At 49.9% G+C, this 24,564-nt stretch overlaps 1 protein-coding gene across 1 annotated transcript; it reads left to right on the forward strand.

The window, feature by feature from the left end:
- Nucleotides 1–6,438: 6,438 nt before the first annotated feature.
- EGLN2 (egl-9 family hypoxia inducible factor 2) lies at nucleotides 6,439–23,708 on the forward strand. Its single transcript, XM_029571052.1, has 6 exons — nucleotides 6,439–6,782; nucleotides 7,319–8,469; nucleotides 19,617–19,736; nucleotides 21,039–21,175; nucleotides 21,571–21,638; nucleotides 22,455–23,708. The coding sequence occupies exons 2-6, from the start codon at nucleotides 7,462–7,464 to the stop codon at nucleotides 22,505–22,507; spliced, it is 1,386 nt and encodes a 461-aa protein (XP_029426912.1). The 5' UTR covers nucleotides 6,439–6,782; nucleotides 7,319–7,461; the 3' UTR covers nucleotides 22,508–23,708.
- The last annotated feature ends 856 nt before the right edge of the window (nucleotides 23,709–24,564 follow it).

Consider the following 24,564-nt stretch of genomic DNA (forward strand, 5'->3'; position numbering starts at 1 on the left):
GAAGAACAGGATCCCTCCCCACCTCCCATCCATGCCCAAAACTAAGCCACACTGTAGAAAATATTTTGTCTCGGTAGAGCTCTAAGCTGAATTTGAAGTTGTCAGCACAGCAAAGCTGATTTCATATCTGTTATCTGTCACTAAATCTACAAACACACAAAAGTTCAATTTGTGGGCTTTTTGAGTCCTTTACTAACATCTGAATCCCCCCAGCTTGCCACTGCTCCTAAAAATTAATTTATCTGTGCAAGAAGACCTGAAGGACAAATCAGAGCTAATCTTACTGTACAAGAGCCTTGAAAGAAAACAGGAAGCTATGTACACTAGAAGAGTGCCTGTCCCTGGAGCACGCAGTTTCCATAGGCATTGTGTGTGTTCCTTTTTCTCCTCAACGTCCACCTGCTCAATCCTCAGTCTCTGCCCCCCCCATATATCAATTCACACTTTTCTCAGTAGCCTCCTCCCAGCAACCCCTCTAGGCCTCGGCCATAATTTTGGTCCCAGCTCCTCAGTCTCAGTATCTCTATCCTTTAGCACTTCATTCCTTTCTCTCCCGCAGAATAAATCGATCTTCCCTCCCCCTCCTTTGAGCAACTCGAATAGAAACAAAGCTGGGGCCTTGAGCCACCAGCTGGTAGTGTGGTGGTCTGGCTGCTTGATAGCGAAGGTTCAGAAGCCGATTGGTCAGCGAGAAACTTTGATGTCTGACTTTTTTATTCTATTTTTTTTTAAAAGAAGGGAGTGTGACAGATGCAGGCTTTAATTAAATAGGATAAATAGGATATTTACAATTATAGCCTATAAAACTATATATCTCTCTAACTGGTTTTACATCTTGATTTGCCAGGGCTGTACATGGGTAAAAGTTCATGAATTCCCCTTGGCGGTGACGATGGCTAGAGTTGACCTGCCCTCTTTTTTTTTAGCCGGGTTGTGGGTGGGCTGGGAAAACCCCAGAGATGGGGGGTGGTGATCCAGGAGAAAAGGGGGGGGGGGAGGGGGAAACAAACCCATTGGGACCTTAAGAAAGCAGAGGCCAAAGGCAGCGTGTTTTTTTTTTTTCGAGCCCCAGCGCCGTTTCCCCTGTCCTCTTCCCCTCCCAGCCTCTTATTGCAGTGCTACGTGCCAGGGAGCACTCGCCAGGGCTGAGAATTCTGGGTAAAGTTGCAACCTCAGCTGGGGGAACTGAGCTGACCTTGGGTTTACAAGCCCTGGAAATGACCCTGGAAAGATTAAATATATGGATCTTTTTATACGGCTTAGAGGTACGCATTTCTGAGTAGTATAATAAACATGTAAAGCGGAGTCATTTCTGTCCAGCGAAGCCAGGTTTTAAAAAGGCCTTGTTTCCATGGAGATACTCAATACTCCTGCCACAGTTAGCCAAGAGCAAACTCACCTCTCCTTTATACAAAAGGATGCTTTCCTTCCGTGCGTGTGGGCCCGCCCCCCCCCCCCCCCGGGTTTGGAAATGAGTTGCCTTCCTGGTAACCTTGTTCATCTTTGTAGACTTTGCTAGCATCATCTCTTAAATCTGTTTCCGCATGTCATTCCCCCCCCCCCCCATGGCATCGGCCTCCTAAGTATCACTTTCCTGTCTCGTTCGCCATTTGAAAATCCTAGGTCTGTTTTTGTCTCGATGGAGACCTCTAGTTTTGCTTTACATCTGCTGCTCACATTGAGACTTCTGTGGGGTGGGGGCTACACAATCTGCCCATGTAAGAGATGTACTCCCCGGGACTTGAGGTCAAGCAATGATGAGGGCCTGTGTTCCAGGAATTAGTAACCAAAGCCCTGAACAGGAGATTTAAAAAGCCGTAGAGCAATTGTTACATGAAACCTGCAAGCTTCTGGAAGAGATTGGGGATACTGGACCAATGGGCTGCAGCGGGCTGGCTGCTGGGGAAAAGCAGACTTCATATTAAAACCAAACAGTCCTCCATTCAGTAGGATCGCGGTAGAAAAACGTGAGTTACACTGAATAGGCAAAGATCTAAATACAGTTGCTTGAAAGTGACAATTCATAAGATGAATCTCTTGGGCAGTGCCCCGTGGAAGGTGGTGTCCAGCACACCACTGCACCTCGCTAAAAGCTGCGGTCTACAAATTTTCTGATGGGCTAGAACAGGGCCCGGTCCAGGAGATGGCAGTGGGAGTTCAAGTGCTCTGGGGAGGGTGTAGGGTGTACCTCCCTGGACTTCTAGCCTGAGGAGCAGAGATCTGAGAGAGGTGTGGCCTGCGGATGATGTCTCAAGATGGAAATAGCAGGCTCTTGCCGCCATGAGCCGGGACCTTTCTCGCTGCTCATATACTTATGTAGTTGGCAGGCCATAGTTGCCCCCCATTGGGACAGAATGAATCTGCCCATGATCGATTTAAAATCAGATAATGCCTCATCGATCTGCAAGGACCTTCTCCAGAGACTTCAGATCTTAAATCTTTCTTTCTGCATCGTTTTCTGTTCCTATGATTCTTCACTTTTCTGAGCCCTAGCATTGATCCCTCCTCCCCTTTTCCTGTGCTGGCGCTGCCATGTTCAGCCTCCCAGTACTTATTCCTTTTCGTCTGTCCTGTGACTCTTCAATCTGACCCCCCTCTCCTCCACAGCAACTCTTCCTCCCGTATCCTGTGATGCCTCACTCAGCCCCCAGTACAGCTGCACTTTCTCCCTCTACCACCATCATAGATCCCTTTCCTCATCTGTTCTGACCCATCTCACTCTGCCCCTAGCACAGACTCATCATCTCCTTTTATCCTATGACTGTTCTCTGTACCTCAGCACTGACCTCTCCTCTGTTCCCAAGCCCTGCAACTCCTCTCTCTGCCTGTGATATTGACTCCTCACTGTACTCCTTTATTCTTTGACCCCTGGCTCTGCCCCTTAGTGCTGTCCCTCTGTGTTGAAGGCAATGTAGGTCTCCTGCTCTCTGGCACAAGCTTTATCTTTGTTTCTTTTTTTCCTAATTATTTATTTTCCCTTAGTTTATATTTTTGTTTTGAAGGAGTACTTCTGTCCTTCCTAACTCAAAAGTCACCTGCAGACTTTTTAGGTTGGGCAGCAGCTATAATTCATATGGTGGAAAATTGCCAGAGAAAGATTGACGTTAACAGAATGGATTAGTTTTTTTGTTACGGCCGTGTGACCACAAATCCTGAAGCGCAAACTGCGTTTCCCCTTCTCAAGACAGCAACAGACATTGTAAAACAAACAAGAACTAAACTAGTTGATTATGAACTCCCCCCATGAATACAAAATGAATGGTAAGTTCATAGCGCTGTTCACGGTACCTCTTCTTATGCTGGAGTGTCACCAACTAGGCGACAGGTGAATGTGCACAGGGTAGCGCTCTTATTTGCTAAGAGAGGCTACATATATTATCTCACAAATCTCTCCCAGGCCTGCTCGCTCCTTTGGTTGTGGTGGAGGAGGGCTGGGGGGGAGGGCGCAGCCATCTGTAAATTTCTCCTGGGTTAGGTTCCTAATGAATTTGGGCAGGAGGAAGGGTTCCCCTGGCAATAGGGTTTGTACCATGACTCCTTTGCCTTTGTGCGCTACTGTGCTGCTGACGCAGTACACAAGAGAGGGCAAGCTTGGAGGGATTTAATTGGGTCAGGAGGTACTGCTTAATGCCCTTAAACAGAGATTAGTAACTAAGGTCCCAGGTTGTAAGGGACAGCGGAGCCAGTCCTGGGTAATTTATTAACTCCAGTTTCATGCTGCTTTGTATTCACAAACTCCCAAAACCTGGGTTTGAAACTAGGACCAACTCCTTATACTTGGAGTCACCCTACAACCAGCTGAAATGATCACTTTTTATTACTAATCATACAGATACATAGACGAGAAACCCTGCTCTGGGGTGCTTACACTGTAGTTAAGACATCGCTGGAACAAATACGCTTTGGACAAACTGCATTTTTCTATACTAAATCTACAAGCCAATGAGCAGAAAGAATCGGGATTTAAAATGTAAAAGCAGCCCGAGAAGGGTGGGTTTTTAGGCTGGATGTGAATAAGGTCAGCAAGGGGGCGTGAGGCACTGACTCCAGCACAGCTAGTTGGAAAATGCAGAGTCAGGAGAAGGGCACAGATAAGAGCGACTTGCCTGAAGAACAGAGTTCACAGGGAGGGTGAAGGTCACCTTCATGAAAAGCTTAGTCAAAATGTTCCTTTACGTAACCCAGAACTAGCTTGCTACTTAGTCGTTATGTTTCTTCTCTGTGCTAATACTGCATGGAGAAACTGGAAGTTCAAGCACAGAATGTGTTGTCTATCTGAAATGGTACCTGTAAAGCTGAAAAGTGGTTATTTTTCAGAGCTCTATGCAAGGCATCACAATAACATACATAAGGGGAGAATACAGCATGGACTGCTAAAGAGCAGGTCTTCAGATCCTCATCTAGCCATATCTGTGGAGGTAGTGTTCACAGCTTGGGGGGGGAGTGAGTGTTATTGTTAAAGGGTAAGAGCTGGTGTCTGGATTTTGAGCCCATGACAATGGGTGATGAAGGAGCCCTGGTGCATGGCTCCAGGCCTCAGGACCCTGGCTGCAAGAACCAGACTAGAACAGTGGGAGGGGCTATTAAAACAGGAAATAGCCCCCGGGCAGTGGTAAAAGAAGGCTCATGGTGCCAGATCCCAGACCTGGTTCTGACTGAGCTGCAAGAGAAAAGAGGAGCCTACCTGGACAAAACAAAACATGAACACAGCATAGCCGAGGACTGAATTTTGGAGCCCCATGCAGCCATCATGTGGATGCGCATAAAGCATTAATAGTAATAGCAATTTTATTTATAATGCTTATCAAACAAATGCTCAAGGCATGGGACAACATAGGCTAAAATACAATAATAGAAAACAAGTTCAATCATCTGACTAGAATAAATAATAAAATACATCATATGATACCAATAATTCCATAATTATAAGCAACAATCCTAAACCAATGCAAATTATTATCCATAGTAAATAAAACAAATGGTACAACATGGACAGCTGAAGAGTCATTTGCAGGTAGCACACTGATACATATAGCTTATGAACACAGCATGGATGGCTGAACCCTATGTAAGTGTCCTACTGATCCATGCAAAGCATAGAGAGCAGATTGTCATCGGAGCCCCATGCAGGTAGCACACTAATGCATGTAAAGCATGAAGTCGGCACGGTCAGCTGTCTGGCAGACTTTTAAGCAGGAGAATTTTGTGCACAGATTTATTTGTTTTTATTTTTTTTTTTAAACTTAAAGATTCTTCTTTTTCAACAACTGTTGTACAAGATGGATTACAACATGAAATGTGAGAAAGAATAAAGGTCCTAGGAAGAAGGCCCACTCTCTCATCAGTGCCCTTTCACAATGCTCCAGCCTGATCCTGACAAGTCTCCCTTTCAGCTCTTTTTACTGCAATCTATTCAGACTCAGCTGCTTAACTTACCTTTTTCCAATATTATTTATTTATTTGCTTTCTATTCTTGGCCTTTCAGACACTTCAAAGTGGATTATATGCAGGTACTGTAGATATTTCTCTATTCCTGGCGGGCTTGCTATAGTTTTTACCCGAGGCAATGGAAGTGAAGTGACTTGCCCAAGGTCCCAAGGAGTGGGATTTACACCCTGGCTTCCTTGCTTCACAGCCCCGCTTCTCAAGCCTCTACATTATCTCCCCATCAAGTTAGAGCTTATCCACCATAGCTCCTCTACTTGTCGGCTATACTCCCCTTCATATAGAAACATAAAAATGACGGCAAAAAAGGACCAATGGGCCATCCAGGATGCTCAGCAAGCTTCATGACCTACTTGCCTCAGGTAAGCTGCTCTCATCTGTGCCCAATGCACAGCCGTGCCCCCTTTCTGGCCATATTCAAATTCCACCTGGGTCCTAACTAAGGATAGGCGAGAAGGGCAGCTGGCCAGGGATTAGAAAAATAACAGGCAAATTCAGGCCGGCAGCCGCTGAAAAGTGCACTCCTATCATCTGGGCTGACTGGGGTGGGGCTGGACAGATGAGGGTTTGACAGGGTGGAGGTAGAGAGGAATAGGAATATGGGTGAGTGCAGAGGGGTGAAAATACATTTTCCCTCAACCTATAATATTCTCTTTGCGGCTCTGTCTCCACCTTTTCGACTCTGGCTCTCTCTGATCGTTAGCCCTCGTGGATTTGAACCGTGTTCACCCGAATAAATACATTCCCTGTCTGGACCGGTAAGCTCCACGGGTTAGGGTCCGTCTCTCTTTGGTGGGTAGTATCTGTACAGCGCTGCGTACGTGCGATGCTGCCCCCTGCCGGTACTCTGCGGTCAACCGACCCGGCGCCCTCCCCCCAGTCCCTGTTCTCTCTGCTCTGGGCTGCCTCCCCCCCCCCCCTTCCCCACAGTCACATGATGGCCCTCCTCCCCCTCCCCCCTGTGCACGTGTAAATGACACAAAGCCTTATGGAGGGGAAAGCGCCTCAGTGTACATGGCAGAGGAGCAGGCGCAGGAGGAGGAGGAGGGAAAAGGTGAAAGGGACCTTTAAGGGAGAAGAGAAGGAAAAAACATCCGTCCCCCACCCCTCCCAAGTGCGGTCTATTTCTAGGTCCAGGGGGCAAACGGCTTGTAAGGATTTAGTGGCCTTTTTTTTTTTTTTAATTTAGCGCTTCCCTGAAACGTTTTCAAGGGGAAGAGATGGGGAGGGACTTTGTACTCCAGATCTAAAATCTCAGAGGAAAGTGTACAGCGGAGCCCCCGGCAGCGTCCGGAGAGGGCGGACCCCCTCGTCGCCCGATGACCGCAGCAGCTTGGGTGAGTCCCCCCTCCTCTCTTGTAATTTCAGGGCTAAGCAGTTTTTTTGGGGGGGTATTTTTTTTTTAGATTTGCTTCTTAAATAGTAGTAACCGACCCGGAGGCGGCATCTCCTATAAGGTCCCGCGACCGCTCTCCCTCCCCTCCCCCCCGGCGAGCACTCGCCATGCGGGCTGGGCCAAAGAGGCAGCAGGGAAGAGCCATCCGTTGCTACCACGTGTCCCGGCCGCGGCACTGCTGAGGCTTCTTTAAAAACTAGACTATCTTTTTTTGGGGGGGGGGAGGGAGTGCAGAGGGGGTGAGAGAGCTTCTATCAGACATCCCACCCCCCCCCCCTCAGGCGGCTAAAAGATATTTCTGACTACCCTCAACTATCCTGTAGGTAAAACGTTAGGTTTGCGGGGGGGGGGGGTATTTTTTTTAAGATATATTTTGTGAGACCCCCTCACGCTCTCCTCCTCCGCCCCCTCCCCTCTCCTATAACCCAGGGAGGCAGAGGGAGACTGACACCTTCCTGCTCTTGGTTGCTTTTCTAGGATGACAGATGAGAGCCTTCTGCTAGGCGCTGGTGCCAGTGGATGCCGGAGCGAGGGCTCAGCGACGGGTGGGGAGAGGCACGGGCTGGCAATATGGCAGCGAGACGTGTGGTACGTGCCCAGGACACGATGAGAAAGCCGAGATGGAGAACTCGGGTAGACGGGGCGTTCTTCTGAGCCCTAGTCCTCAGCAGCCACCGCCTGCCCGGCCGCAGGAAGAAGGGAGGCTGGGGCTGAAGAAGGCGGCAGCAGCAGCAGCAGCAGGAGGAGGAGGAGGAGGGGGTTCTTGTATCAGGATGGGGGTGGAGAGTTACACGAAGCACCCTGCCAGAGCATCCCCGGCCGCCTGGCCTGGGCTGGGCGGCCTGCAGGTCCCCACCCCGGCAGGTCCCGTCCAGGCAGCCTTTGGTGCAGCCTGTGACAGGGTGCAGGGAGTCCATCTGAGCCATGCATCTGGCTCTAGCACCACGCTGCAGAGGGATGCAGACGGGGCCAGGCTCGGGCCCTTCCTGCGGCCTGACTCCGCTGTCCCCAAGGACTGGGGTTTGGCCGGGGAGGAGGTTGGGTGGCTGCAGGATCACCAAGTGCTGGCCTTTGCTGGGAGGTCTGATGGCCTTCCATCCGTGAGGAAGAAAAGAGCCGACATGGAGGCTTCTGAAGTTGGCACCAGGGTCTTGGCAATGTCAGGCACTGACTTCACGGCCAAGGATGGGAAGAGGAGGCGAGTAGAGGAAGCGTGCGTGGCCCTCCCAGAGCAGGGAATCAATGGCAGAATCCATGGACAGGTACCACCCAGGCCCTTCCAAAATGGGAACCAGCTCTTGTCCCCCCAGAGAATGGCCCTGGACTACATTGTTCCTTGCTTGAATAGTTATGGCATCTGTGTGAAGGATCACTTCCTGGGAGAGGGGCTCGGGAGCCAGGTCCTGGGTGAGGTGGAGGTATTGAATCGGAGTGGGAAGTTCCGGGATGGGCAGCTGGTGAGCCAGAGGACTGTTTCTTCCAAGAGCATCCGGGGGGACCAGATAGCCTGGGTGGAGGGCAGAGAGCCAGGCTGTGAGAATATCGGCATCCTCATGTCCAAGATCGACGAGGTGATCCTGCACTGTGCCAACAAGCTGGACAAGTACGTCATCAACGGGAGAACCAAGGTAAGCCTGGGTAGCTTGACCAAAGGTTCCTGGCCGCAAGGCCTGGGGCATATCTTCCCACAAGTGACAGAGCTGAACAGGGCAAACTTTGCACTTGGTGGTTTCATGGTCCGGCTAGGTGGAAGCACATAGTCAATTGACTTTTAAGAGTGAAACTGGTAGGAAAATTGGAAGAGCTTCATTACTGCCTCTGAAGTACTCAAAATGCAGCAGAGCAGCATGTCTATTGCCACCCACTATGGGACAGTGTCACGGTTCCTCCTCTGCCACTGCCGCAGCACAAGATGGCTGCTCTTGGTGGCAGCAAGGAACCTCTTGCAAGCAAATCTAGCCGGAAGGCCCCCTGTTGTTGTCCAGCTGGGTGAGTTTTGAACTACCTGGGTTCTTTTTTTTTTTTTAATTGTGCTTGCGTTTTTTTTTTTTTAGCGTATGTTCGCTCTGAGTCACATCCTGAAAATGTGGTTCTCTTCTGGTGTGTACCAAGGTCTCCCACTCCTGACTGTAGCTAGTGTCAGGCAGGAGAGAGTCTGCGCGTGCACATGCACGCTGCTGTGACGGTATAGAGGGATCAGACTGCTCTCTTGGCAGAATGCAAGCATTAAGTGGAGCAGGGGTTCCCAACCCAGTCCTCATGACACATCTAATCAGGCTTTCAGGATATCCACAACGATTATGCAGGAGAGAGAGATTTGCATATTCATTGTGGATATCCTGAAAACCTGACTGGGTTGAGAATCCCTGGAGTAGAGAGCACTAGCAGTAAGTTTGAGACTGAGATCGTTCTTGGCATACCCTGGTTCATTCCTGTCATGGTATGTGAAAAACAAAACTTATTTGGAGACATTATTCCTAGGGGAGAAAGCTTTGATGGCACAGGAGGTTCTGCAAAATGCAAAACTCCTGATTAAGATGACTCTTTTTTTTTTTTTTTTTTTTTTCTAAATTAAAATTTTATTTTCTGAGTAGACTGCTTAGTCACTTGGTATCCTATCAGATTGTTAGCCTTCCAGGTTGGTGGCAGCAGCTATCCAAGAAGGCCGGGAGGAGGCGAGGAGCGTGTCGCCTTTGGCAGGGGACGCAGGGAGGGCATTTGGCTTTGGGCGTACTGGTGGTGAATCTGCTTGGGATTGAGCAATGGTACGATCAGCCCTCATCTTGCTGTCGCAAGATGCCTCCCAGCCATGCTGTGATGCCGTTTTGTCTCCAAGTAAAGCAATGGGCAGTAGTGCCTGGTAGTCGCAAAGTAAAGAGCCAGTTGCAGGGGACAGTGCCTGTGCATGCATGCCTGTGGGTCTTCCTCTTCTTATTGCTTAAAATTTTGTATCTGCTTTTAATGCATATTTTTGTTAAGCCCTTGGGTTCCTGTAGAGTGGAAATGGAATCCACAACTCAGGATGTGTTTTCACTTTAGCTGGCTTCAAGGACAGCAGTTCCGGAAGGGCCTGTTTGGAAGCTGTTGGCTGCAGTTTAGACTTTTTTTTTTTTTTTTCCTATTTTATTTTTATTCCTGTAAGGCCAGAATACTTTTTTTTTTTTTTTTTTTGAGCCCCCACCCTGCCACTTCCCCAGGATCTTTGAATGCTTTGCTAGCTAAGCCCTGCCAGATTAACCTCTCTCTTTCTTGAAGTCCAGATTCCCATACTCTGAGTCCTGTGGCCAGCATGCAAGACATGCCAGGGTTGTAGCGGCAGCTTTTCCAATTGGAAGAAGCCGGTCTATGTCCTCTGGGGCTGGATAGGAGTTGGGACGCCAGGGTGGGGCCCGCACGTGTTACTGCGCTGTTACCCAGACTCGCTTAAGTATGTATGTGTGTTTGTTGAGAAATGAAATCTAGAAGTGTTTGCTACACAGATTTTCTCCAGACAGAAAATGGTTGGCAGAGCTCAGGGTGTGATCTGGCATTGCTTTCATATAACAGAGAGAATTTTATAATCTGCCTTACCTTGATCAGATGGCCAGTCCAAAGCGCAGCGCGGTTACACAAAGTTCAACTACACATACAGCAAAAACTAAAATATAAACATCCATTGGGAGCGTTCGGGGGATCTTAAAGCATTTCTGGTTTTTGAAGTCCTGCTGCAGTAGGCCGCCCCTCCCCCAGCATCTGCGGTACTGTGTGGGCAGGAATGGGTTAAAGGGACCGGTAGCAGAGAGGGGACTGAGGGTGACCCTCTGTATGTGTTTACATGTCCTGGGATGCCTGCTTGATGGAGGGTGCGCTCCCTGACCCCATACTCCCTTCCCTAGGGTCTGAAAGGGGCTATGATGCGTTCTCCGCATCTGCTGTAGCTCTTAGGTCACTGGGAATAAGCTGAACCCCCCACCCCCCCGCTCCCTCCCCTATCTCTGGGCATGCAGTTGCCTTGCTTTTTGCTCCATTGCATTCTGGTTCCTGTAGTCTTGGCTTTAGATGCCAGGGGCCTGGATCTGACAATACCATGGGAGGCGGCAGTCTGTGGCAGGGGACGATGTGTTCCAGGCAGTGGGCCAGCGGACAGAGAAAAGTGATCCAGCGCAGGGGGGGATGGGTACTCTTTGCATTAGCAGCTGACCAGCTTGATTTCCCTGCAGCAGGCTCTTACTGAGTTAGACTGTTCTGACCTATCTGGAAAAATGTCTTGATGGGATGAGAAAGTTGAAGAGGGGACAGGTATTTAAAGTCCCAGTACGGCTCTCTGTACGCTTGATCTTTGTGTGCTGCTAGTGCAGGACCGCGCACAGGTTCCATATTCACGGTTGCGCTGGGTATCGCCAGGAATCCAGAACCTGCAAGCTTCTGCCATCCCTAGGTGGGCTTGCTGGGGGAGCCCTTGCTGTCCTGCAGCCTGCCTGCCTGCCCGCTCCCTCCCTCTCGTCCCCCGGCTCTTTGTGATGTTGCTGTGTTATCGGAGGCTGGCTAGTCTTTGTCCTGTGCTATTCCCTGTGTCATCAGTTGTGAGACAAATAGGATAATTGCCTCCCAGTCTTCTGAAGCAGCAACAGAGAGAGAGAGGGAGCCCTAACCTTGCAAACACAGGCCAACAATGGATTAACGGTAAAGTCCGGGTCCTCAGATGGAGGGCCTTCTGTCCCCCAAATTGCAAATTAAAAAAAAATAGTTTGTCAACAGCTGTATTCTAACCTCCGAAAGGGTAGTCTTAAAAACCTCTCTGCCCTCCTTTTCAGGTCCAAGGTTGGGGTAGCACAAAGAATGCTTTGGGCCATCATGGGTGTGGGGGGAGAGGTGAAGGTGTGGGTATTATGGAGGTCTCCCGTTGAGATTGGGCCCTAGCGGCATTTTGGTCGGGGACCTTCAAGAGATTTGGTGAATCCCCAGCCCATAGAAATCGCTACAGGGTGGCAGGTGCCACTCCAAATTTATACATCGGATGGGGCAGGGATAAACCAAACCCCTGCCCAGGCTGATGAACGGCATCACACTTAGCTACATCCCCACCCAGTAGGCAGCAAGAGTCGCGTTTTATCCTAAAGGTCATCTCCTGATGCTGCGGGGCCAGTCTCTCAACTCTTGCCGCTAGATCAGCCCTGCGGCAGCAGGCGACGACCTTTGCATTAACGCGGTGACTGTTGCTGCCCACCCACAACTCAGCCGGCCACCGCGGAGCCTGTCCTGTGGTGCTTGAAAAGAGAACGGATGCAGTGGCCACCAGTGGACCTCATCCCGCTGGCGGGCAAAGAGAGGACACAGTGGCTGCCAGTGGATCCCATCCTACTGGTGGCCGAAGAAGAGGTCCAGGGCCTGTGTGGGTGGATGCCTGTGGGTGGGTGAGTGTAGTGGGGTGAGAGATGTGTGTGTGGGGGGGTGAATGGGGGTATATGTGACTGCCTGTGTGAGTGTGGATGGATGAGATCTGTGTGTGTGGGATAGGTGGTTGACAGTTTATAGGGGTGATTGTTTTTGTGTAGGTTGGGGGTGTGTGTGTGTGTGTGTGACACATGTGTGGATGACTGCATGGGTGGGGGAAAGGCTGGGTGCATGTTTTTGGGTGAGAAGCCGTGTATGTGGACTACCAGTGTGTGGGGGTTGGTGAGAGCCTCTGGGGGGGAGGGGGGGGGGGTTGTGAGAGGATAAGTTTGTATAGTAGGGATGTGAATCGTGTCCTCGATCGTCTTAACGATCGATTTCGGCTGGGAGGGGGAGGGAATCGTATTGTTGCCGTTTGGGGGGGTAAAATATCGTGAAAAATCGTTAAAAATCGTGAAAAATCGAAAAACCGGCACATTAAAACCCCTAAAACCCACCCCCGACCCTTTAAATTAAATCCCCCACCCTCCCGAACCCCCCCCCCAAATAACTTAAATAACCTGCGGGTCCAGCGGCGGTCCGGAACGGCAGCGGTCCGGAACGGGCTCCTGCTCTGAATCTTGTCGTCTTCAGCCGGCGCCATTTTCCAAAATGGCGCCGAAAAATGGCGGCGGCCATAGACGAAAAAGATTGGACGGCAGGAGGTCCTTCCGGACCCCCGCTGGACTTTTGGCAAGTCTCGTGGGGGTCAGGAGGCCCCCCACAAGCTGGCCAAAAGTTCCTGGAGGTCCAGCGGGGGTCAGGGAGCGATTTCCCGCCGCGAATCGTTTTCGTACGGAAAATGGCGCCGGCCATACGCGTATGGCCGGTGCCATTTTCCGTACGGAAAATGGCGCCGGCAGGAGATCGACTGCAGGAGGTCGTTCAGCGAGGCGCCGGAACCCTCGTTAGAATCTGTATTGTATTGTGTTCCATAACGGTTTAAGACGATATTAAAATTATCGGACGATAATTTTAATCGTCCTAAAACGATTCACATCCCTATTGTATAGCTCTCCATCCTCCAATTCACAACGATCTGAGTGGCTAGAAATTGAACCATCTCAAGTATGAAGCAAGGGAGATTTTTTAAATCCTTAGTTTCATTATTGGAAGATGATTGATATGTCTGGTGTTTTGAAATATTATATTGGTGTTTTGGGAAACTTTATGAACATTTTTTTCAGGTTTTAATTATTGGATGTTCTCCCTTTTTTAACTTTTTTTTTATTAGTATGGTTTTACTTTTATGATATATTTTTTAATTTGTTGGTCTGTTATTTTGCCTTTGGTAAAGGTTTGACTGTGTTCTGTATGTGTGATCAAGGTGAGGGATTCTGCTATTTACTAGGGGCTATAACAGTCAGTCTCTTTCTGTTTTCATTAGGAGGTATATTGGTCTTCTAGGGCCTGATGTAATATTTGCAGTGCTGCTCTCTCCTGGGGTAGGGTTGTTGCTGTTGAGTCCTGGGAGTTAGTGTTGTGTTGAAATGGCAGATTTGTCTCTTGGGATAAGCTTTATTCTTGGCAGGCTGTGATAACTTTTATTGGAGCTATGTAAGTGTTATCCAGAAATACTGTACATGAGCTATTCAGATAATATAGGACCAGTCTTTGAATGTGAATGTGTCTGATCTGATATCTGAAGAAGGAACTAGTGTAGTTTTAAAAGCTTTTGTACAATATTTTCAGGTTCATGTGTTTTGTGTTTTTTTTTTAATTTTGCAGGTATCTTAGGCAGCCTGGCTTGCTTTTGTTTTCTAAATAGGAGGTATGTTGGTGTTTTAGAGCCTGATGTAATATTTGCAGTGTTGCCTTTTCATAGGTAAGGTTGTAGTTCTGGTATAGAAGGCTTACAATATTGTTTGTTTATGGTTTTCTGAGGGGCAAGCCTGATGCCACTTGGGTTCCATGTGCCTCATGTCTCTAGGGGAGAGGGGACCGTGGGAGTGAGACTGAATTCCCTGCTATAAATGTCACTGCACGCCACTGTTGGGGGGGCCCGTTCCGTGTGTTGGGTCGCTCTCTGCCTTCGACTCCAGTGTAATAAATCCCATTGCCGCCCCCCCCCCCCCCCCCCCTTTGGGCTAGTGCTGGGCTTCTCCCCGTTCTTCCCCGGCTCCTGCTAGCCGAGTTTTTGTTTTTTATTTTTGTAACCAGTGCGCATTTCAACTGAGCAGGTGGCAGAAGGAGACCCTTTGCAAGGCAAGCATGGGGGGGGGGGGGCTGGTGGAGGGAGGGAAAAGTTGCCTTTCTAGATTCCTCAGTGGTTCACTTTGTGAGACCCTGGGGACTTTCTAAAGCGTTCTAGAAACTTCCTCCGAGGCCTCCCCTCCACTTGCACTCGGAGCGCTGTCTTCCTGCGGCGTGTACATGACCCTCGCCCTCCCCCCACTTCCCCTCTGCGCAGCAGTGACAGGCTGCCGGCGCTCTCCGTGGTCCATGCCTCCGGCGTTGGCCTTGGCAGGTGACGGGACCCAGAATGCCTTGCGGGGACACGGTGACTCAGCACAGCCTGATAATTTGTTTTGATGGCCTGCCTGCTTTCTGTGAAACCCAGAGTTTGCCCAATGGCTTTTGACTCTTCCTTCCTCCTGGGGGGGGGGGGGGGGGATTGGGAGGAAGCAGATGCAGAGGAAACTGGAAGGAGAAGATGAGGGGAGAGAACACGGTGGGGGATGAGCGAGAGTAGGGGGGATGATATACCGCAGCCTCTGCTTACCCCCCTCCCCCACACCACCTTAAATTCTTCAGTCTGCCCGTGTATGTAGTTCATTAAATTACATTGATTTTGTTTTAAACTCTTCATCACTTTTCAAAACCCACGAGCAGATGAATGTCACACTTCAGTTTAGACAGTCTCTGTGTGAAACGGAAAGGAGCCGTGTTTTAATTCGGGGAATATTATATCATGGGTAGCCATCTGCACCACATGGTAACGTATAACAAACGCTTGCCCATAAAGCTGCGTATCCACCACTTCCGCTATTCACCCCATTCATCAACCTCTCCCACTACACACTTGTAACTTGTTCTAGGATTGCAAGCCCTGTTCCCTGTATTATACCAAAATTGTAACTTGAGGTGGGGCCCTTCCATGAGGAAGGTGAGACACCAACATTTTAGTGTTCCAGCTATCTAGTAAACATATGAGAGTGGGGGGGGTCAGCTCGGCTGGTTTTTTTTTCAATTGCTTCTACATCCCTGGGAATCTCTGTCTCCAAAAATGTTCCAACTTCTTGCACACCAGAGTACTGCAGAACTACAGACCATGGCCACAGAAGGAGGCGGGGAGGGCCTACCAGGGTTCAGGGTGACCTTGGGCCCTCTTAACCCCAGTGGCTTTAGCCGCTGGCTGTAGAGTGCCAGTGACGGACGGGGATGTCTTGATACTGGGAGTAGCTTTCCTTGCTGGAGATAAGGGGAGAAAGACAGGCTCATTCCAAACGTTTAACCCTGCAGGGTCCTGCGCACTGCAACCCTAACAGCTTTTCAATTCTCTCTTTACGCCGCCCCGTGCAGACCTGGTCACCTTGCTCCTTCCCGCAACCGTTGGACCCTGTTTTTAAGTATTTGAGGACGAAAGTTAGAGAAACTCTCCTCCTCCTCCTCCCTAAAATCCAAGAGGATTATTAATGAGACCTTCCTAGAAAAATGCATCCAAGCTAGAAAGCTGGGGGTTAGAACTGAGGCACAGAGAAATCCATGTCTTGCAGCTTGACGCAATAAATTGTGTAAAATAATAAAAAAAAAACGTATGTCCGTCCAGCTCTCCTGGGCACCCCATGCAATAAGTAAAGGAGCTGCTGCGTAAGGGATAAATTGTGCAAAATGGACGCTCTGTATAATCCTGCAGCAGTGACTTTACAGCACAATATACACAGCCTGTAGTGTGTCTCTTGCGTGCCCAGAATTATTTTATTTTCCCTTCAGCCTTTTATTTATTTATTTATTTTAATTTTCAGGATGTTGCTTTCTGAGTTCCTCCTACTTAATGTCGCAACCATCCTAAGTAGGAGGAACCAGAGAAAAGCAGTATCTCTTGTTCTTAAGTTAGACCCCTTGATGCATGGCAAGACTCTGTGCTTGGTCAGGGCAGGCATAAAATTTGATGGATTAAAAAGTGCACCCTGGGTGCACGGCGCTTTTTTTTTTTTAATTTCTTTGCATCGCGGGGTAATAGGTAATAACCTCATCTACATGGCATTTTCACGTGATGAGCGCTATTAGCTACGCCCTTGCCTGGACGTACATTTTGGAGGCACAGATTCCCCCTTATTGCATCCTGGGTTACGGACGTGCGTCCAAAACGCGTGCCCATCCGCTCAACCTGTGCGCTGGGCTGGGCGCGCTTCACTGCATCGGCCTTTTAGTTTGCGAGGTCGCAATCGGAAGGCGGTTAGTCGGAAGGACGGGATGAGATTAGAGCTTGGGGGGGGGGCGGCCCTTCTTGGGCTATCTCCTGCCTTTAAGCTGACTGCGCTGTGCGCTGGTCCACACCTGCGTGTGACATCTGTGCTAACTCTGCCCCCTCCCCCCCCTCCCGTGAGGAGGACGCGGTGAGCTGGCCCTGGTTCCCAGGCTCCCATCCCGCAGCGCTCTGGATCCCAGCGTGCTTGGAGATGGACGCAGCGAGAACCAGGACCTGCCTCCTCCATAATGCTAAGGAGGAGACTTTTTTTCTTCTCCTCCTTTTTAAAGGAGAAGGTCATTGCACGGGGTAGCAATGTCCTTGTAATTTGGGGGGGGGGGGGGACACTTGATACAGTCTGCCTAGGGCTGTGTCTGAGGCCCGAAGCCTTCCCCTTCCTCTCCATGGCTGCATTTGTTTGCCAGGCCCCCAGGGATGCACATGGTATCTGGAAGCCATAAGAATGGCTTCCCCAGTGACCTGCTGGTTGCCTTTGCCTCATTTTGTACGGCGACGGGGGAGGAGGAGAAGGTCTGGCCACACAATTAGACAAAAAGCAAAAGTCCGGTGGTGGTTGTGGGGTGGTTTGTTTTTTTTAACTGTTGTGACTGATTCTTTTGTGCCCCTGTGTCGGAGGTATCCTGTCTCGATATGTGGTGGGGGGGGGGTGGGGGAGAGAATGGTGCGTCAGACCAGGCCTGGACGGAAGGATCCTTGCCCTCACAACTGGGAACTTGGGCCAGAAACCTGTTTGGTGGTGAGGTCTGCTCTGAAGGTGGTGTTTCTCGAGTGTTAAAACCAGATGTTGCCCAGGAAGGCTTGACCTTAGCAGTTCTGGGCCAAAAACACACAAAAAAAAATTTGAAATAACCCGTAGAGGAGACTGAAATTGGTTCTCCTTCCTGTTCCCTTCTCGCCTCGTGCTGCAGCTGCGCCCTCCCTCGCTGAGAGGAAAGTGCTCTCCGGTTACAGGGGTTGTGTTTGTCTGTGGACTGGGTCTCGGGGCAGGGAGCATTACTGCCCGTGGCTGGGTTTGGGGAGGTTTAAAGCGGTTTTGTTTCTGTCGAGTGCTTTCTTGCACCCTGGGAGAGACTCTGGCTGGAGTGGGTGTGCAGGATCCTCTCCAGAGATGGAGAGGGCGATAAGCAGGCTGATCCAGAGGAGGGCAGGCGCAGTTTGTGTTTAAGAGGGGCTAATTGGATGAATCCGCAGGTCTGTGCCAGGGGCTGGATTTCGTCAGGCGTTGGCTGAATGCCCGGTGTGGCTGAAAACCCTGGAGGAATCGCTGTGTTGCCATTATAAGGGGAGGACTGGCACTGCTGCACGGAGGGTAGCCAGGTGGCCTGCTTTTTATTCAGGACAGTTCTGGGGTTACGGTCCTGTGTCTTAAGCAAGACAAGGGCGCACAGTTGTTGCCCTTCAATCTGGCCATAGGTGGAAAAAGAAATTTGAGTGATTTTTGGAGAGCTTTAGGTACCTGAAAGTTTTTAAATTTGGCACATGAAGCGAATGTTTCCCAGAGGAGAGAATGCTCTGGGACAAGGGATCAGGGTGTGAAGGTCCCGGGGGAGGCGCGGGCTGGTCACAAGCAACAGCAGAAAAATTATTTCTTCACAGCAAGGGGTGGTAGATGCATGGAATGGAGACTAATTCGAGAGAGAGCAGGATAAGCGCTGGGGAGCAAACGAGGGGGAGGGGTGGGGGTCGTGGCACGGGAGATTGAACGAGGCCTGTGGCATTTCGCCGGGAGTGGAAGGTTGTTTTTTTTGTTTTTTTGGCAGGCTGCGGGGGAGGGGGGTGAGCCCCTCGTGATCTCTGACTGGCGTCCTGTTCTGTGGCAGTGGCAGGCCCTGCAGACAGTCCACCCCTTGCTCCCGCAAGGGGAGAGGCGGAGATAGGAAGCCCAGCAATAGCGTGGTGGTGGGGGGGTGTTAGCCAGGTTGGTGCCAGCAGGCTCCGGTTTCCCAGAAACCCAGCTAAGTCCATGGGGACCGAGTTGGCTGGCTGTTTGGGCAGCAGCTTCACTGTTTGGATGATGATAAACCTGGGGAGGCCGGGAGCGTGGATTAAGTAGGGGAGCTTGTGCATGTGCCTCCACCCAGGAGGGCGGAGAAGATGAGGAAGCAAACGGAAATAACCTTGGGTGAGGGGCGACTTATCGCACGGGCGCTCTTGCCCTGTGGGTGGCAGCTGGGATATCTCCTCGCAAAGACTGAATGGCTGGACCGGCCTTTCTGCCCATACTCTGACTGAATTTCGTACGTGGACAGATTAAAAAGAAGAAAAAAATCGAGGGGGGGGGTGTGCGTGCGCTAGGGTGCAGGTGATGTCATCTCCTTGCTCCTCACCTTTCTCATGCTCTCCCTCCCTTCTGCTTTTTCTTTTTAACTTCAGATAAAGCACACAAGGACTGTTCAGACGCACCACGTCCTGTTTATAACAAAATCAAATCCAAGATATAGTTCCTTTCTGCTGTTTCTCCCCTTTCCCTCTCCTTCTCCCATTCCTCTTTAGATTTGTCTCCATCCTCTCTAAAGCTCCTGCCTGCACGCTTCTCTCCATCTCCTCCTCCTCCTCTCCTTCCGGTTCCCTTAATGTGCGCCTCGGTGCTATGGGCAGAGTAACGGCAGGCCAGGGCGCACGGCGAGCCTGTACACGCAGTCTCCTTGGCTGCTCTTACATTTTCTTTTTCAACAAGGACCCAGGGGATGAGGAGGAGCAGCCCCGGAGACCGGGAGTGCCTGCCCTGCTTGCATCTCCCTCCCTGCAGTCGAGGCCGAGGCCCTTTGAAACAAAGGGAATGTTGTGTATTCTGAGGATGTCTTGGAGTCGCCCTGTCACTGGATGTGATTTTTTTTGTCTTTCATCTCTGCTATAGAAGTGTGAGTGGGTGGGAGCAAGGCCAGGCACCTGTGCTGTCCCCTGTCTTTATCCACCTCTCCTTCTCTCTAGGCCATGGTAGCGTGTTACCCTGGTAACGGAATGGGATATGTGCGGCACGTGGATAACCCCAATGGAGACGGCCGCTGCATTACCTGTATATATTACCTGAACCGGAACTGGGATATCAAGGTAGGTCCCTCATGCATGTTGGAGGTATGGGGCAATCTGTGGGATATCTGCTAGAACTGACCACTCACTCCTCCCGGTGCTTGGAGGCCATATGGCCACTTTATAGTTGACTACTGGTTCTCAAAATTCATTTTCTGGCCAGCAGGACTTCTGTCTGTGAGGCAAGGGAAAAGCACAATAGGAATGAGATGTGAGATTTGTCTAAACCAACTGCACTGGGAGGTGAGAGGATGAAGGCCGAGCTGGAGGAGAGTTTTGCGGCCTAGTATCCTGCTGCTAGTAAAAAAATAAAAAAAATAAATAACCTGCCCACTCAGAACTGGACATATTCAAGGGAATTGAAGCCTGTGGGTTTGTTCTGCCCTGTCACACTGGGAAGCTGGGGAAAAGGGTCACCCCTGTCTTTATAAACTGTATTCTGAGAGTAACAGACTGAAAATCCATGGAAGAGGCTTAGGAAAGCAGCCATCTTCTCTAGCGCCGGGCTAAAGGTGTGGAGGGAGAGGCCTGCTTTCTTCTCGCATCCTGTAGTCCTTGCACACCTCTCTTGCTGGGCATGTCTGCTCTTCTCGTAGGCCTGTGTTATTTGCTGGTCAGCTGTTTGGTCCATGCAGTGCTCCCTATGTGTGGAGCCCCATGTGGTTCAAACTGCTAATGTGCGACCCGTGCTGGCCATTGGGGGAGAGGGGAGGAGGGTCGAGGCACTTCTTTCAGCACACTATCCTTCCCCCGCCCCAGTTCCTTGGCTTGCCTAGGGCTGTGGCCCTGGTGACTGGGTTCTTGAGGGAGTTAGGGTTGACCCCAGTGATGATTGGTGACTGACTTGGGTCATCTGTACAAAAGGTGCAACTGGGGCTGTTCACTGGCTGCATTTGTGCGTGACCCGCTTACCCAGAGCTGGGATTTACCCTCCAGTGCATGCTTGGTAGTCCTCCGATTCCTAAATAAAAGGCAGAAAATGCATGCAGTGCGGCTAAAATCAGGACTTGGGTCCACCTGATCAAAAGAGATGGAGCCAATTAGCTGACCTAGGCAGGGTGTGGAACAATCGAATCCGTTTGCAGTCCAATAAAAGGAAGTTTCCAGTCTTCCTGATGGACAGGAAGTGATGCACCAACTGCTCAGGAAAAGGAAATATCTGGGTGCATATCTTGTACTCCCTTTATAATAATCAGTTTTATAAAATATGTGACTGCAGGGAGACTAGACCAGTGCATAACACGACTGAAAGCTTGCACTGACCCTTCTGTGTTGCATTTTTGGGCTTTATTTAATCTTGCATTTCTCTTTCTTTCTGTGAAGGTCCACGGAGGCCTACTGCAGATCTTCCCAGAAGGCCGCTCCTTAGTTGCCAACATTGAGCCCCTGTTTGATCGCCTGTTGATCTTCTGGTCCGATCGCCGAAACCCCCATGAGGTGAAGCCGGCTTACGCCACAAGGTAGGCCGGCAGCAGGAGAGGCGGCTCAAGCAATAACCACGCCTCCTACCTACCCCTGTCCCCTTTGCTGGCGGTCTTCCAGCGTACTACACCTCTCCCTTGCACCTGAAAGCCCAGCCCGAAGGTGGACGCGCTCCTGCCAGCGCAGTCTTCTTTTCCCTCCGTTTCCTGTGCGTGCCTGCCCTTGCGCAGGTGATGAGCTCCACCCTTTGTGCGCAGGTGACACGGGCTGACTTTTATTTATTTATTTTTTTCCCTGCCCACAGTTGCCCTGTACGGTGTCCATGCTGTTGAAATGCAGAATTATAAAGGGGAGGAGGTGGTTAGTGGACAGGGGGGGGGGGGGGGGGGGAGATGCAGGCTGAACTTCACGGTGCAGTTCCTCTCTCCTGCAGGTACGCCATCACCGTTTGGTATTTTGACGCAAAAGAGAGATCAGAGGCCAAATACAAGTATCAGATGGGTAGGTATATTTGCCTTTATATTTATTTTTTATTTTCTGTCTCTTCTCTCCTGTTCAGCTTGCTGGTATTCCCTGTTTTTTGCCTGTTTCTCTCGTTTTGCGGTTGCTTCTTTTTTTTTTTTTCACCTTCCCTTGCTCCCTGCGTGCAGCATTCAAACTTTTGACCCGATCCTTCTTGTAGAAGCTCTGGCTGAAGAATGCCGGCAGATTCTTTTGAGAAGGGTTTTTTTTTTTTTTACGCGGGAGGTGTTGGTATGCCAGGGAGGGTGGGGCAGGCGGATGCATCCCAGGGTGCCCCCGTCGTGGAGGAGACGGAGCTGGAATGGAAATAGAAGCCTTTGTTTGGCTCTTGGGCTGTGAAACCTTGAAAGTTTGGTTTTTGTGTTTTTTTTTTTCCTTTTCCGGAGAGGCCTGGACGGAGCCTTGAGCCTTTCTGAGCTGGGCTCGCAGAGTCATTAGTCAGATGAGTAATGACAGGATGGAGAAGCTAAAATTATTATACTCTGAGCATAAAAAAAAACCTTGACAAAAGAACTACACAGAGGGAAGAGAATACCACACTTCCCTCAGAGAAAGCAAACTTAATTTTGCCAGTCTCCAGCCCCTGTGCACTCTGCATTTTGCCAGAGTTTCCTGGTATTTGAGAGCCCCTGCCCATGTCCCTAGTACAATTTCTGCCAGTCATTGGGACAGTTTAAAAACAAAACAAAAACCCCCTGTAGGATGTGCCTGATACTTTAATAACCTTTTTTTTTTTTTTTTTGGGTCAAAGACAGATACGAAATGTGACTTAACCTTTCTTTCCTACCCCAACAGCCGGTGCCCAGAAAGGAGCCCACCTGCCAGTGTCCCAAGCCGGTGCCTCCTAAACGGCTGCTGAAAGGAACGAGCCACCCGCCGTGGAAGACTTGAGCTCTAGAGTCATGCTGCTAGGGTGCCGCGCTGTCCTGCCGGCACCGGGATGCTGGGCTCCATGCACCATTGGTCTGACCCAGCATGGCACTTCTGACTATGTTCCTGTGGCGCTTTTTTTTTTTTTTTTTTTTTGGGGGGGGTTGGCGGACATGCGGCCTGTGCTGTTCCTCCCATTTCTTGAAGACTCTGCTGGGGCGCTTCTCCCATGAACAGGTTCTCGGAGGAGGAAAGGCACAGGAAGCAGAGTACCACCGGCATTGGGGCTGTGTTAACGCCCCTCCGTGCTGTCAGAAGAGGAGAATCGCAACTGTGAAAATGGAAGAACATTTTGGCGTTTGCTAAAAACGGCTTGGGGATCCTGGGGTTGGAGCTGGGGTTTGCACAATGAAAAGGACATGGGGGGGAGAGAGGAGAGCTTTTCTTGACTTTGGGTATTTTATGTGGCGCTGGGGTTGGACATTGGTGTCTGGCATGGGGTGTGAGACTCCTCCTGAAGGTGCATCTTCCTCCCTGCACACAGCTGACTGGATTTCAGCTCCAAAATTATTCTGATGGAATGATTGAGGAAAAAAAAATCACCTTTTTCTTCAGGTTTGGTGTGATTTTTTTTTTTTAGGAGAGGGCTCGATCATTGTGATCAGTTCCTGCCTTAAGGGAAGGAAGATTCCAGCAGCAAATGGGCTGTGTGTTGTGATACACCCCCCACCCCTTGATTGTTTAATGCAAACATGAGTGTCCTTAGAAGAGGGAAGCAACCTTCTTAAGTTAAGGGTTACTTCCTCCCCCAAAATGGGGACCCACCTAGCTGCCCTCTGCCTTGCACCCGAGGGGAGCTGCTCTGTAGAGGCATGCACACACAGGTGGGGAGGGAACCACTGAACTCTGCTTTTATTTTTAGAAGTTTAAATTTTTCTCCAGAGTACACAAAGGTGTAAGTTTTATGCTTAAGCATTTTTTTTTTTTCAGTTTCCAGAGATGACAAAAATGTGAACATTTTTAAGTTTTTATTTGTAAGATGGAAACTGTGAGGCCACACCCTGGCTGACATGGGCAGATGTTCTGATTCCCATCTCTGCCAGGGAGTTGGTGCCCGTCCAAGGAGCCTGTGTGTCGGATATGCGGTTATTAAAGAATTCAGTAACTAATGCAACCTGCCCTGCTCTGGCTTATGGACCTTTCATTATCTTGCATTTTCTCTGTGCTGCATAAGTGTGGGTTTTTTTTTTTTTAAGCAGGAGGCTTAATCTTCTTGCTTTGATAATGCTTGTTACATCAATGTGTTCCCAGTGGGATGGTAAAATTTCCCTCCCCTCCCCCCCCCCCCCCCCCTTAAATGTTTTAAGGGACAGTCCTTCACTTGTGACTCAGCCCTTGTGCTTGGTAGATAATGGCATAATCTTCAGCCCCCTTCAGTTGCTTGCTTGCAGGATTTGGCAGGTGCTATTGGACTGGATGCTGGGTGAAATTTAATTTTAGCAGCACTGGACAGAACAAACTGATTAAATTCCCCTCAAGTTCATTCAGTTTAATGCCTGTGACCCTGCCAGCATCCAGGCCTCATTTGCTCTGCAGCAGTCTTGTGTAATAACCATTGCATCTCCCCGCCAGCCCTGTGTGACTGACATTGGGGCCGGTGTAGAGGTTTACCACCATGTGCAATGCTGGAATATTAGCAGTACAGCTCAGCAGGTTGAATGTCTGCTTATCTATACTCTGTAATATATATCCATGAATAGAAGTGCTGGGGAGAATCGTGGAAACTGTTCTAAACAATGAGATCACAGAACATATAGAAAGACATCGTTTAAGGGGGTGCTGTCAAAATGGATTTACCCAAGGGAAATCTTGTCTCGCCAGTCTCCTTCCCTTTTTTTAAAGGGGTTAATAAATGTGGATAATGGTGAGCTGGTGCCTGTAATGTCTATGGATTTTCAGAAGGGGTTTGAGAGAGTTCCCCCTCCATGAGATGCCTGAGAAAATTGCAAATTCATTGGGATAGGAGGCAATGTCT

The sequence above is a fragment of the Rhinatrema bivittatum genome, chromosome 11, assembly GCF_901001135.1.
Source record: "Rhinatrema bivittatum chromosome 11, aRhiBiv1.1, whole genome shotgun sequence".
Classification (NCBI taxonomy): domain Eukaryota; kingdom Metazoa; phylum Chordata; class Amphibia; order Gymnophiona; family Rhinatrematidae; genus Rhinatrema; species Rhinatrema bivittatum.

Coding starts and splice junctions, on each gene's coding strand:
- EGLN2 (XM_029571052.1), top strand. CDS start 7,462: ATGGAGAACTCGGGTAGACGGGGCGTTCTTCTGAGCCCTAGTCCTCAG. Junction 19,737..21,038: donor ACCGGAACTGGGATATCAAG/GTAGGTCCCTCA, acceptor CTTTCTGTGAAG/GTCCACGGAGGCCTACTGCA. Junction 21,639..22,454: donor CAAATACAAGTATCAGATGG/GTAGGTATATTT, acceptor CTACCCCAACAG/CCGGTGCCCAGAAAGGAGCC.